At 39.3% G+C, this 14,595-nt stretch overlaps 1 protein-coding gene across 4 annotated transcripts in view; it reads left to right on the top strand.

The window, feature by feature from the left end:
• LOC120527529 (solute carrier family 22 member 5-like) overlaps positions 1–14,595 on the top strand; it is a 163,979-nt gene that overhangs the window by 72,269 nt on the left and 77,115 nt on the right. For all 4 annotated transcript variants that reach the window (XM_039751035.1, XM_039751034.1, XM_039751033.1 and 1 more), the window contains exons 4-5: positions 3,568–3,739; positions 4,173–4,314. In XM_039751035.1, the coding sequence (XP_039606969.1) occupies positions 3,568–3,739; positions 4,173–4,314 (314 nt within the window). The remainder of the gene's footprint in view (positions 1–3,567; positions 3,740–4,172; positions 4,315–14,595) is intronic.

Raw genomic sequence — 14,595 nt, 5'->3', positions numbered from 1 at the left:
TATTGTATATTTTGCACATGTGGAGCTTGAGTGAATTCTGTTCATTGCTGCCTTCCAGTCCTTTTCCAAAATGTTGAGTGAGAGATCCTTTTCCCACTCTCCTCTGGGATCTTTCAAAGGGTGGGACTTTTAAGATGTTTTTATATATTATGGAGGTGCTGTCCAAGTCCTCAAGACTGATCAATATTTTTTGCAGTAGAAATAGGTGGGAGGTGAGGAAAGTTGGACAGGTTTTGTTTAACAAAGTTTCTCATTTGGAGGTAGTGAAAGAAATGTGTTACTGGAAGGTTAAATTTGAAATGTTATTGTTCATAGGATGCAAAGACGCTGTCAATGTACAGATCTCTAAGTGATTTAATCCCAATGTTTTCCAGACACTGAAAGCTGATTATGTTTGGGAGGGAGGAAAAAGGTTGTTATTGTGGAGAGGTGCCACAGATAAAAGCTTCTCTATCTTAAAATACTTCCTGCATTGGTTCTATATTCTGAGTGAATGAAGCAAAATTGGGTTATTAGTATATTGGCAATATCTTGTATTTACTGGGGTACAAAGCAAGGGAAATGTAGTGCTACAGGATTTTATTTATGTTGCGGACCAAGCCATTTGTGTCAATGTCGAGGTTTTTATAGCTTGTATATTTGCCACCCATTTATAACACTGAATGTTTGGTAGAGCCATGCCACCTTCTGCCTTAAGTCTTTGTAGGGTCGCCCTTTGGATGCGTGAATGTTTTGAATTCCAAGTAAATGAAGTTCTGATTGAATCTAACTTCTTAAAGAAATTGTTGATGTATATTGGAATACTTTGAAATATAATTACAATCTTAGGAAGGATATTCATCTTGACAATATTAATTCTTTCAGCTGAAGTGAGATGAAGGTTCGACCATCTATACAAGTCTTGCTTAATTTTTTCTATGCAGATGGCAACATTTTGTTGATGAAAGCTTTGTTTACTTATGATGTTTACCCCTGGGTATTTAAACTGATCTGCGATCATAAATGGGAAGGTGTCCAATCTAATTCTAATCCTAATTGTGTGCTGGAGAGTTCATTGGAAAGCATTGGAAAGAGCACACTTTTATTCAAATTAATTCTGAGACTGGAAATCTTTTGTAATTCTGTTAGTGCTGTTAGAACTACAGGCACAGTATTTTGTGGATCTGATATACAGTATACAATACCATATCATCTGCATATAGAGAAATTTTCTGTTCAAGGCCTTTTTTGATAATCCCCTTTATCTCATAAGCATTTTGACAGTAAACTGCCAGTGGCTGTATGAGGATTGCAAAAAGCAGTGGTGACAAGAGGGATCCTTGTCTAGTACCATGTTCTAGTTTGAAGTAGTCTGACATAATATTGTTAATACAAACTGAAGCTTCTGGTCTGGTATACAGCAGCTTAATCCATGCACATGTTTGGGCCAAAGCCAGATTTTTCCAATGTGGTGAAAAGGTTGTTCCATTCAACCATATCAAATTCTTTTTTTGCATCCAGTGATAGTAAAATCTCCAGGGTGTTAGACTTTGTGGGTGAATATACAGTAAAATATTACATTAAATAGGTGACGAAGATTGGAAGCTGTGTCTACCTTTAATAAATCCAGTTTAGTCTTCTGATATTATCAAAGGAAGAACTTTCTCAATCCTACTGGCAAGGACTTTGGACAGTATCTTTGTTATTCAGAAGTGAGATTGGTCTGTATAGTGCACATTGTGATAAGTCCTTATTTTGCTTAGGAAACGCAGTGATTAATACTTGGCAAAAAGTTTTAGGTAGAATTTTGTCTGTAGCTTCTGTAAATGTTGCTAATAAAAGGGGAGCTAACTTAATTGAAAATTGTGTATAAAATTTGGCAGGGTAACCATCAGAGCCTGCTGCTTTCCCGCTCTAAAGTGAGTTCATAGCATCTGTTAATTCTGATAGTGCCCAGTTCTTCTGTACTGAGAGTATTTAGTTGTGGTATCTGTAATGCATCCAAACACGTCTTAGGTTGTGTCTTTTCTTCTTTAATCTGAGTAGAATATAAGGCCTTATAGTAGTCTCTAAATGTGTGCATTATATTATTATGGTCAATGATTTTGTCTCCATCTGTGTTGGTAATTGCTCCGATTGCATTGCGAACTTCCTGCTTGTGGATTTGTTGTGCTAACATCTTGTTAGCTTTCTCCCAGTGTTTATAGTAATGCTGTTGTGATTTAAAAATTAGTTACTCTGTTTCTTTTGTTGTCAAGAGACTGAGTTCTGAATGCAGAGCCTATCTTTTCCTATGAAGTGGCTTAAACAGACAGCTGGCATGTTCTTGATCTATTCTAGTAATTTCATTGATTAGCTCTGATACCTTCTTGTTTTCCGATTTATTTTTGTGGGACAGATATGAGCTAATCTGACCTTTTAAGAAATCCTTCAGGGTTTCCCAGAGTATTCCTGCAGAAAACTTTAAAGGATGTATTTGTCTCTTAAAAAAAATCGATTTGCTTGGATTTAAATTCTGTACAGTACTCGTCTGCTAATAAAAGTGGGTTAAGACGCCATCTGCGAGATGAGTATGTGGGGCATAGTGATTTAAACTCAATGATCAAGGAGGCGTGGTCGGAGATAACAATAGCGCTGTACTTAAAAGATTTAATTGTGGACAAGAAATGGATATCTATAAAGAAATAATTGATTCTTGAGTAGCAGTGATGCACACATGAGAAGAATGAATATGCTGTCCAGGGGTTTGATAAGTTGTGATCAGTTACAAACTGTGTAATTGTCTTTGCAGTGTTAGATGTCATCGCCCCTGTGGCAGGCGACCTATCTAGGTCTGGATTTAAAACACAAAGTCATCAGCCATTATAATTTTATGAGTGTTCACATTGGGAATGGATGCAAATATGTTTTGGATAAAGTCCTTATCTATATTTGGTGCATAGATATTTATCAAAATTACTTTACAGTTAAATAAATTACCTCATCCACTTGGTTCCTGATTGGCAGCCAGTGCTATGGGGATAGATTTTAGCTCTCTTCAAACCTGTGGCTGGATTAAGCAGATTCAGTTGACTTATGGATGTTTGTGATTTATTGAATTATTAACATTTTAGTAATCATTTTAACATTATTTTTCAATCAAAGTAATAGTGAATTTGTCCAAAGCAGAAAGTGTCTCCATTGGTAAATTTAACATCTGTAATCAATTGTATTATTACTATACTATTACAAGTATCCTATTAAAGACATTCTTTAAAGTTTGGTATTTTTCAAATTAAAGTTGTTTACAATCATGGTATACATTTTGCAATTGGAAAGCATCTTTTATAACTTTTTTAAAAATGCTGTGACTTAAAAATAAATTTATAAATAATAAAGAAGATAAAAATCCTACCTTATGTCAACTCAAATTTTTAACATTTGTAAGGTCTACAAGCTGTGTAATTTTCTTATTTTACGAACACTCCTATTAAATCTTTAAGCTGTTTGGTTTATTTGAATACAACTTTATAGTTCACTGAAATGTTTTTGGAGAACTTTTTTGGGAGACTTTAAAAAGATCAGTCTTTTTTTTTTTTTTCTTCCTAGGTAACGAAATATTTTCCAAATCCACACGAATTGCATATTCGACTTTAGGAGTTTGTGTGTTTTATTCTTTGGGTTATGTTGTTCTTCCACTGTTTGCATATTTCATCCGTGACTGGAGGATGCTGCTTTTAGCCATATCCTTACCAGGAATACTTTATATACCTCTCTGGTGGTAAGTAAACAAAGTTTCTGGTAAATACAGTATGTTTGTTTTTTTTTATTTTTATTTTTTTGCTTGGTACTGTGTTTCCAAGTCATTACAAAAATGTAAAATTGCTTACATAATTACAGGTTTCTCCTAAAGAGGTCAGCTAGTGAACTAAAAATAAGTAATTTAGGTTACAGCCCATCCTATCTTTATGTGTAAGAATGATTTGTATCTGGGTTGTTAATTAACCAGTTCTTCAGTTTTGTTGAACCTTCTAAATTGGAATATTAAAATTATAAAATACCCTGTAAAAGTTTTTCTTAGCTGACAAATGTAACCGGTCTTTTTTTTTTTTTTAAAGCTTTTATATAATATAAATTAAACAATTGTATTTTAATCACACAGTATTGCATTTTTATAATTTAAAAAAAAATCCATTGTATTTGTAAAAATGCAGGTTTATACCTGAATCTCCAAGGTGGCTTTTATCCCAAGGAAGAATGCATGAAGCAGAGGCAATTCTCCGTGCAGCTGCCATAAAAAATGGAGTTACACCACCAGAAGTTATATTTAACCAAGAGGAATCTTTGGAGTTAATGGTAATTGTGTGTTTGTGACTAGATTATTGAGCATAGTAAATCATGCTACATCAGAATATCCACCTTAAAAGGATAAGTGACTGTGTGTCCATCTGGTTGCTATTTCTCTGTCATTCCAATAGATGGCGCATCATGAACCTTAACATTGCTTTTGCAATTTCCGTTCCAAATGGCATTTTGTGGAAACAAATGCATTGTGTGTTGAACTTCAAATGTTAAAGCTGAGATCCGAGTTGATTTGGATTTTAGCCCGCCTCAGATGGGTAGTGCAGCTAGTTAAATATTAAAACACTTTAAAATAGTATCTGTGTTTATACAGTACAGTATATGGATGTATGTAATACAGTGTATATAGCAACCTGTGTGTGCTTGAGTGATTGTAATGTATCTTATTTCTTCAAGCAGCATACTCCCATTTCCCAGTCCCACTTTTGTCACTGATAAAAAATACTTAAGAAATAAATATCTAGCATTTAGCATTATTCTACTAAAACCTCTCCAAAAGGAGTGTGTACAGTCTACTACAACAGGAGTTTCCAACCTTTTTCATTTCAAGGCCCCCCTAAAAGACATACCTTAGGCTGGGGGCCCCCTACCTATCGCCATGCAAAAAATGACATATCCCACATGTACATAATAAACTGCTATACAGACCTGCTGCCTGTTAAGTGCATGTAACTAAACAAGACACTTTCACTATGGAAAAAATAGACTGCTTATAATAAATAAACTCCCCTTAGGCCTAGTGAGACACTTGTGCTTGGGTGTTCTTGCACAGTTTGCCCACTCTGGGTTGCAGCTGGCTTAGGGGAAATCTTAAATCATTTTCTACATTGAGACATTCTCTTTTTTTTGGTTTTCAGTACTTTAAATGCAGAAAAACCTGCCTCACACAGGTACTGTATGTTAATGCAAATGGTAAGAGGCATCAGATAGCTTTTTCACTCAACACTGTGTATTAATTTCTGAGATTTCTCCAAAATTCTTACAGGGGATGGCAGTGAATTGCATTTTCAAACTTCCATCATTGGCTATTTCAATTAATTCCTCTTGTGACCTCAAATCAAGACAATCCTCTTCAGTTTTGGACTTAAATGTATTTCTGATCCTGTTTAAATGACGATTGTCCAGGTCTGAGAAACAGTTGCGAAGTATTTTTTCAGGTCGGTCAGATGTGATAATATTATAGGCAGGATTATTTCTGGTGAAGGAGTGAGAACATTACAGTATTTACTTTTTATCTTTTAGTATGTATGTATGTATGTATGTATGGGTGTATGCACAACCTTGATCTTGCTAATTAAGGTATGCTATGATTGCACACCTGCATGCTCTGATTCAAGTTATTTAAAAGTTAAAATATGTCGGCCCAATACACAAGCTTCAGAACTCATGATTACTTGTCAAAGCAGCTAGCAAACTGGGAGTTCCCAGACGAGATAAATTCATGTAGCCCTTCACGGAGATCAAACTCTTGTTGTAAAACTGCCCCAAGAGACAGCCACCAGACCTCAGAATACAGCAGAAGGCTTTCAAAATTGGCACCCATGTCACTGCACAGTTTGGCAAATAGCCTGTGTTTAAGAGGATGTGCTTTGATACTATTTAGAACTTTTAACAATGTCTTCAAGCACTTTTTGCAATCCATCTTCTCATGTTTTTAGCTAGAAGTGCTTCTCTGTGAAGCATTCAGTGTGTATCCGTGGTATTTGGAATTCTGTTCTTTTATGAACAGATCAGTTCCACAATGCTTGCCTGTAATGGTAGTGACGCCATCCGTATGGACTCCCACTCAACAAGACCAGTTAATTAAATTTGCTTGCATGGATGCGTACAAAATTTAAAAAAATGTCCTGACCTGTTTTCTTCACCTGACTTTCTTTGCAGAGTAAAAGCTCCTTGGCAAACTTTCCATCTCCAATAAATCTGACACAGACCATAAGCTGTGCTGTGTTAGCTATGTCTCTGCTTTCATCCAACTGCAACACAAACCAAGGGCTGTGGGTTTTTTTTTTTTTTAAATACCTGTTCCAGTAATTGGTCTGTTACATCATCAACCATGTCAGACATCCATCTACGCAAAGTGGTGTCTGACAAAGTGACAGTGTCCATTTTACAGGCAGTTTCCTCACCAAGCAATTCCCGAACTGTGTCTTTGGTCACCGATAATATCAGATCTTCTCCAAGTGTGTTGGCTTTCTTTGCAAGGGCAATGCAATACGACATGAAGAAATAGACGCATTCAGTGCCCTCTCTGAGACCACTGCTTGCTGTTTGAAAGTGCGTGCTTGTTTCACAAGCAGTGCTGCTTTCCTTTGGAAAAAGTTGACCTGTTTCACAACTTTAGCTGGATGGTTTTGGTTTAGATGGATTTAGATATTTGTTTGACAGAATTTCCTGACAAAAAAAAACATTTGAGATAATCAAGTCAGTCTTTTCTTCTTAGCCAGCAGAAATCCAAATTCTGTGTATGACGCTTCATACTTTCTAGATTTAGATTTTGTTTTAGAATATGATGCATTTGATGAATTGAATGCTGAACTACAAGATAGGTTTTCTTCTGAATGTTTCCTTTTTAGAAAACTCTCCATTATGTATGTTTTAGCATTCGACACACTATGTCTAGCTTGCTGTGAACTTATTTAACGGCACAATGCAATGTGTGTACATCTATGGTAGCCTTCGAGATACATTTGAAAAACATGTCTATTAATAGGAATAATTGGAAAAGGCACTAACAAAGTGACAGTATTATTAAAATACAAGGTGAACTAGAAAAGTGCTTTATTATTTACAACTTTTTAAATAATAATTGCATATATTTTTTCCCCAACCCAGCCACAAGGGATGCACAAACCAGTATGTTTTTTTTGTGCCGGTCCCAAGCCCGGATAAATGGAGATTATGTCAGGAAGGGCATCTGGTGTAAAATTTTGCCAAATCAATATGCGGACAACAATACAAATTTCCATATCGGAATGGTCGAGCCCCGGGTTAACAACGACTGCCATCAGTACTGTTGGCCAACAGGGTGCTGGCGGAAATTGGGCTACTGTTGGCCGGAGAAGAAGAGGCGGGAGACATATTCGGAGGCAGGAGAACAGGAGGAAAGTAAAGAGAGTGGAACTAAGGGTAGGAACTTTGAATGTTGACAGTATGACTAGTAAGAGGATATAGTTAGCGGAAGTGATGGCGAGAAGGAAGGCTGATGTATTGTGCATGCAAGAGACTAAATGGAAGGGGAAGTAAAGCCAGGTGGATTCAAATTGTACTATCATAGTGTGGATGGGAGGAGAAATGGGTTATGAGTTATTCTGAAGGAACAGTATGTCAGGAGTGTTTTGAAGGTGAAAAGAGTGTTAAGCAGAGTAATAATTATGAAGCTGGGAATTGGAGGTGTGATGATGAATGTTGTTAGTGCATATGTACCGCAAGTTGGGTGTGCAATGGATGAGAAAGAAGATTTTTGGGGTGAGTTGGATGAAGTGATGAACAGTGTACCCAAGGGACAGAAAGTGGTGATTGAAGTGGATTTCAGTGGGCATGGGAACAGTGGAGACGAGGAGGTGATGGGTAGGTATGGTCTCAAGGAGAAGAATGAAGGTCAGAGGATAGTGGATTTTGCCAAAAGGATGGACATGGCTGTGGTGAATACATATTTTAAGCAGAGGGAGGAACATATGGTTACCTAGAAGAGTGGAGGAAGATGCACACAGGTAGGTTACATCCTATGCAGAAGAGGTGATCTGAAGGAGACTGAGGACTGCAAAGTGGTGGCAGGGGAAAGTGTAGTTAAGCAGCATGGGATGGTGGTCTGTAGGAGGACATTGGAGATCAAGAAGAGGAAGAGAGTGTAGGCAGAGCCAAGGATCAAATGGTGGAAATTGAAAAAGGAAGACTGCAAGGTTGAGTTTAGAGAGGAGGCAAGACAGGCACTGAGTGGCAGTGAAGAGTTACCAGACAGCTGGGAAACTACAGCAGATGTAGTAAGGGTAACAGCAAGAAGGGTGCTTGGCATTACATCTGGATACAGGAAGGAGGAAAAGGAAACCTGGTGATGGAATGAGGAAATACAGGAGAGTATACAGAGGAAGAGGATGACAAAGAAGTAGTGGGATAGTCTGAGAGATGCAGAAAGTAGACAAGAGTACTAGGAGATAAGGCACAAGGTGAAGAGAGAGGTGGCAAAGGCTAAAAAAAAGGTATATGATGAGTTGTATGAGAGGTTGGACACTAAGGAGGGAGGAAAGGACCTGTACTGATTGGCTAGACAGAGGGACCGATCAAAAGTTACCTGTAAGTTCTTTACCTCCGTCTTGACTTTTAATCCTAATGCATCAAGTTTATCTATACTAATAAAAGGCAAAGCCCTCACTCACTCACTCATCACTAATTCTCCAACTTCCCGTGTAGGTAGAAAGCTGAAATTTAGCAGGCTTATTCCTTACAGCTTACCTTACAAAAGTTAAGCAGGTTTCATTTTGAAATTCTACACATAGCGGCCATAACGGTTCGATAACGGTCGACAACGTCCGCCATGTTGAACTTTCTTATTTATGGCCCCATCTTCACGAAATTTGGTAGGCGGCTTCCCTGCGCTAACCGAAACCGATGTACGTACTTATTTCGATGGTATGACGCCACTGTCGGCCGCCATATTGAACTTTCCAACGTCACTAATTTTCCAACTTCCCGTGTAGGTAGAAGGCTGACTCCATCTTCACGAAATTTGGTAGGCGGCTTCCCTGCGCTAACCGAGACCAATGTACGTACTTATTTCGGTGGTATGACGCCACTTTCAGCCGCCATATTGAACTTTCCAACGTCACTAATTCTCCAACTTCCTGTGTAGGTAGAAGGCTGAAATTTGGCAGGCTCATTCCTTACAGCTTACTTACAAAAGTTAAGCAGGATTCATTTCGAAATTCTACGCATAACGGTCAACAACGTCCATGTTGAATTTTCTTATTTATGGCCCCATCTTAATGAAATTTGGTAGGCGGCTTCCCTGCGCTAACCGAAACCAATGTACGTACTTATTTCGGTGGTATGATGCCACTGTCGGCCGCCATATTGAACTTTTCAACGGTCTTTGTTACTTATGGGCCCATCTTCAAATAATTTGGTACGCGGGTTCCCAACGCTAACTGAATCCTAGTTACATACATATATACGTACATAGCCTGCAGCTCGGTCACCGTGTGAGGCGCCGTTGGGTCCCCCATCCCAACGCCTCCCACGTTGTTGGCTGCCTGCCTATATAAGGCCATCCGTCGCTCCGGTCTCTACATTCCCTTAATTGCTTCGCCACGGGATTCACGTCTCCCTGCTGATAACTACAGCCTTTTAATTTAATCCACGGCTTCTCCGCTGTTTTATTGTTCGTTTATTGCGATTATAGTTATTGTTTAGGTATTTCAGACTTACTTTACATTGTTCAGGTACCCATTTCCTTTATCATTCCAACCATACCCTCATTAACATGTCTATCGAGGTGATCACCATTGATCAAAGAACTGTCACTTACCGAGTGGTTTCCATGCCCGGAGATGGCACCTACCTTTTCCATTCTCTGTGTTACATATTGCATGGCCATATCAGGCTCACTCTTGATTTTCAGAGTAACATTGTGTCTTATGTATTGAATGAATGGGACAGGTTCAAGGTGTGGACTGATGATGGTACAGGAGATAATTATACTACACAGGAGCACTATAAGAGTGAAATGCTTAAGTCCTTCACCTATGGTTCTGCATGTGAGTTGATGCCTGCTGCTGAATTGTTCTGTTGTCGCTTTCAAGTGTACCGAAATGGCCAAATATTTTACACCTTTCGACAACTGCCAGTGCCTCTTAAACATCTTAGACTCACAGGTGACGATTTCAGTAGTGGACACTTTGATGTTTATGAATGTTTAAACTCTCCAAAGCTGGATGTGAAGTTATCGATGAAACCGGTTGTATACTTACAACGCTTGACAGATGCCGAATGTCACTTCAACACAAGTCCTCCAAATACTGTCGTCATTGAAACAAACCATGAAACTCAAACCGATTATGTCAGCAGCAATCCAACCTGTGAGATTTGAAACAAGATTACTGTTCACATGGCCAACTGTACGTTGCATGCTCAAGAGTAAGCTCAGCGCACAGCTTGGTCATATTACAACTGGAGGGCCGAACTCAAAATGTGGTATACAAAGAGATCCTTAACAAATAATTATTGGTATATTTTCCCTCAGTTTAAAAAGGTTTAATTTTCTTCTTAATAAAAATTTTAAGTCAGTACTTTGCCGCTGCGAAGCGCGGGTATTTTGCTTGTAAATATATATACACACACACATACATATATATCAACGCTTCCTGATTCATTTTACCCTCACACCCCCTGTGACGGACGATGCCGATTTTGCACCCCCTTGGTTTGAGAAGAAGTATGAAAAGATATGAGGTTAACGCAGAAAAACAGATCACCAATTAAAGCTTTATGAATAATGGATACTTTATTCGCCATCAATAATTGTTTTGGTAAAGCCATACTCAGTGTAATCCTCCTTCCATTTTCTAATTTTTTCGCGACTAGCCATGATTAAATGAACGGTAAAAAAGTAAGAGCGAAGCGACAGTGACTTATTGAGGCAGGCAGGCGAGAGCACAATAGCACACGAGCTTAATGTAATGTGCGTCAAGTCGATCTAAAATGCGCGATCAGATTCGAAAAAAATATATCTTTTCAAGTTCTATTTGGATATAAGTAGGTTCTATTTAGTCGACAGAAATATCTTTGGTAGGAATGCAAGTTGAATTTAGGCTTTACATTTCTATGGTGAAGAAAAATTTATGCAATGATGACTAAATATGTATGTGTGTGTATGTATGTATATATATATATATATATATATATATATATATATATATATATATATATATAAATTTTAAACTGTTCAAAAAAATTAAAGTAACACTTTAAATACACATCAGATCTCAATGGGAAAAAGAAATCCTCCTGGATATCTATACTGATATAGACTGGGTAATGTGTTAGGAACGAAAGGATGCCACATCGTTTGATGGAAATGAAAATGATCAACCTACAGAGCCCTGAATTCAAAGACGCCCCAAAAATCAGAGTGAAAAAATTATGTGGCAGGCTAGTCCATTTTGCCAAAATTTAATTGCAACAACTCAAAATTGTATGCAGCACTTTGTATGGCCCCTGTGTTCGTGTATACATGCCTGACAACATCGGTGCATGCTTCTAATGAGATGACAGATGGTGTTGTAGGGGATCTCCTCCCAGATCTGGACCAGGGCATCACTGAGCTCCTGGACAGTCTGAGGTGCAACCTGGTGGCATTGGATGGACCAAAACATACTGTCCCAGAGGTGTTCTATTGGATTTAGGTCAGGAAAGTGTGGTGGCCGGTCAATGGTATCAATTCTTTCATCCTCCAGGAACTGCCTGCATACTCTCACCACATGAGGCCAGGAATTGTCGTGCACCAGGAGCCACTGTACCAGAATAGGGTCTGACAATGGGTCCAAGGATTTCATCCTGATACCTAATGGCAGCCAAGGTGCCTTTGTCAAGCCTGTAGCGGTCTGTGTGACCCTCCATGGATATGCCTCCCCAGACAATCATTAACCCACCACCACACTGCTCATGCTGAATGATGTTACAGGCAGCATAATATTCTCCATGGCTTCTCCAGACCCTTTCACTTCTGTCACGTGCTCAGAGTGAACCTGCTCTCATCTGTAAAAAGCACAGGGCACCAGTGGTGCATCTGCCAATTCTGGTATTCTATGGCGAATGCCAATCGAGCGGCATGCTGCTGGGCAGTGAGCTCAGGGCCCATTAGAGGATATGGGGCCCTTGGGTCACCCTCATGAAGTCTTTCTGGTTGTTTGGTCAGAGACATTCACACCAGTGGCCTGCTGGAGGTCATTTTGTAGGGCTCTGGCAGTGCTCATCCTGTTCCTCCTTGCCCAAAGGAGCAGATACTGGTCCTGCTGATGGGTTATGGACCTTCTATGGCCCTCTCCAGCTCTCCTAGAGTAACTGCTTGACTCCTAGAATCTCCTCCATGCCCTTGAGACTGTGCAGGGAGACACAGCAAACCTTCTGGCAATGACACGTATTGATGTGCCATCCTGGAGAAGTTGGACTACCTGTGCAACCTCTGTAGGGTCCAGGTATCGCCTCATGCTACCAGTAGTGACACTGACTGTAGCCAAATGCAAAACTAGTGAAGAAACAGTCAGAAAAGATGAGGAGGGAAAAATGTCAGTGGCCTCCACCTGTTAAATCATTCCTGTTTTGGGGGTCATCTCATTGTTGCCCCTCTATTGCATCTGTTGTTAATTTCATTAACACCACAGCAGCTGAAACTGATTAACAACCCCCTCTGCTACTTAACTGACCAGATTAATATCCCATAAGTTTCATTGACTTTATGCTATACTCTGATTAAAAAGTGTTCCTTTAATTCTTTTGAGCAGTATGTATGTATGTGTGTGTATATATATATATATATATAGTGGAACCTCGGTTTGCGAGCATAATTCGTTCCGGAAACGTGCTCGCAATCCAAAGCACTCGTTTATTAAAGCGAATTTCCCCATAAGAAATAATGGAAACTCAGATGATTCGTTCCACAACCCAAAACTATTCATATAAAAATGATTAATACAAAATATAAAGTCAAATACATAATACAAATTAACCTGCACTTTACCTTAAAAAAGAATCATGGCTGGTGTGAGTTTCTAAACACATGTGGGATTCCACCCAACGGGACGACACGCGGAAGAGCGTCCCAAAGCAATCGCAGTCTCCCAGCGCTGCAGCAGTTCACCCTATAAGCGCATCCAAAAAGATCGCAGACATGCTATACGCGCCTCTCGTCAATGCGTCATTCAAGGAACATTATAAAGATCCTGCTACAATAAATAACAGCGCTGTTGCTGTTTCAAGCTGAATAAAGCTGGTGTTAAAGTACTGAGACTCAGCTTCGTGTTTTGGGGAGCAAGATGGGGACTCGCACTTCACAGCGCACACACAGACACAGTCACAATGCTCTAGTAAACAGTATTCGCTCGTACGGATGTTGACTATATGAGTGAGGCACACAGACTCAGACGGAGAATAGGAGACGATTGCCGGAGAGAGAGAGAGACGCTGGGCGAGCGAGCGAGATAAGGAGAGAGAGAGAGAGAGAGACGTGCTGGGCGAGCGAGCGAGATAAGGAGAGAGAGAGAGAGAGAAGAACCATCAGCTCAGTTGTGATCACATGACGCTCAGCAGACAAAGTGTATCCATACTACACGTATTGCAAAACATCGCTCGTTTATCAAGGTCAAAATTTATTAAAAATTTTTGCTGGTGTTGCAAAACACTCATAAACCAAGTTACTTGTAAACCAAGGTTCCACTGTGTATGTGTGTGTGTGTATATATATATATATATATATATATATATATATATATATATATTAATAAAAGGCAAAGCCCTCACTCACTGACTCATCACTAATTCTCCAACTTCCGTGTAGGTAGAAGGCTGAAATTTGGCAGGCTCATTCCTTACAGCTTACTTACAAAAGTTGGGCAGGTTTCATTTCGAAATTCTATGCCTAATGGTCATAACTGGAAGGTATTTTTCTCCATTAACTGTAATGGAGTTGAGCTGGAAAGACGTGGGGGGCGGAGTTTCGTGTGACATCATCATGTCTCCCACGTAATCACGTGAACTGACTGTCAGCGCAGTGCGTAGAAAACCAGGAAGACCTCCAAAAAGCGCTTAAGAAAACATGCATTATATAATTGATAAGGCAGCTAAACAATAAGAAGCGAAGCGAAAGTGACATATACTACCATATTCATGAGTGCTGCTACCTCGAAAGAAAGCAAGGTGTAAACCTAAACTTAAATTAAGTTCATAGACAGCCTACCGCTGGCGTTTCACATGCCCACAGTTAATGCGGGATACAAGTTTAATGAGAGGACGCAGGATATAAACGAGAGTTTTGATTACTTTGTAACTAAGTTAAAATTGTAGGTGAAGGGGTGTGCTTATGCAAATTCCGAGAGACTGTGTTTGTGGGGAATTAACGGTTAAGGCGGGTGGGGGAGTCACATCATCATCTCCCCTCCCATTTACCTCATTTCGCTCCTTCCATTTTATTATTTTTCCGCCACTAGCCATGATTAAATGAACGGTAAAAAAGTAAGAGCGAAGCGAGGGTGACTTATTTAGGCAGGAATATATATGACAACAACA

This window comes from Polypterus senegalus, chromosome 4 (assembly GCF_016835505.1).
Source record: "Polypterus senegalus isolate Bchr_013 chromosome 4, ASM1683550v1, whole genome shotgun sequence".
NCBI classification, from domain to species: domain Eukaryota; kingdom Metazoa; phylum Chordata; class Cladistia; order Polypteriformes; family Polypteridae; genus Polypterus; species Polypterus senegalus.
This window is presented reverse-complemented; position numbering and strand designations above follow the sequence as displayed.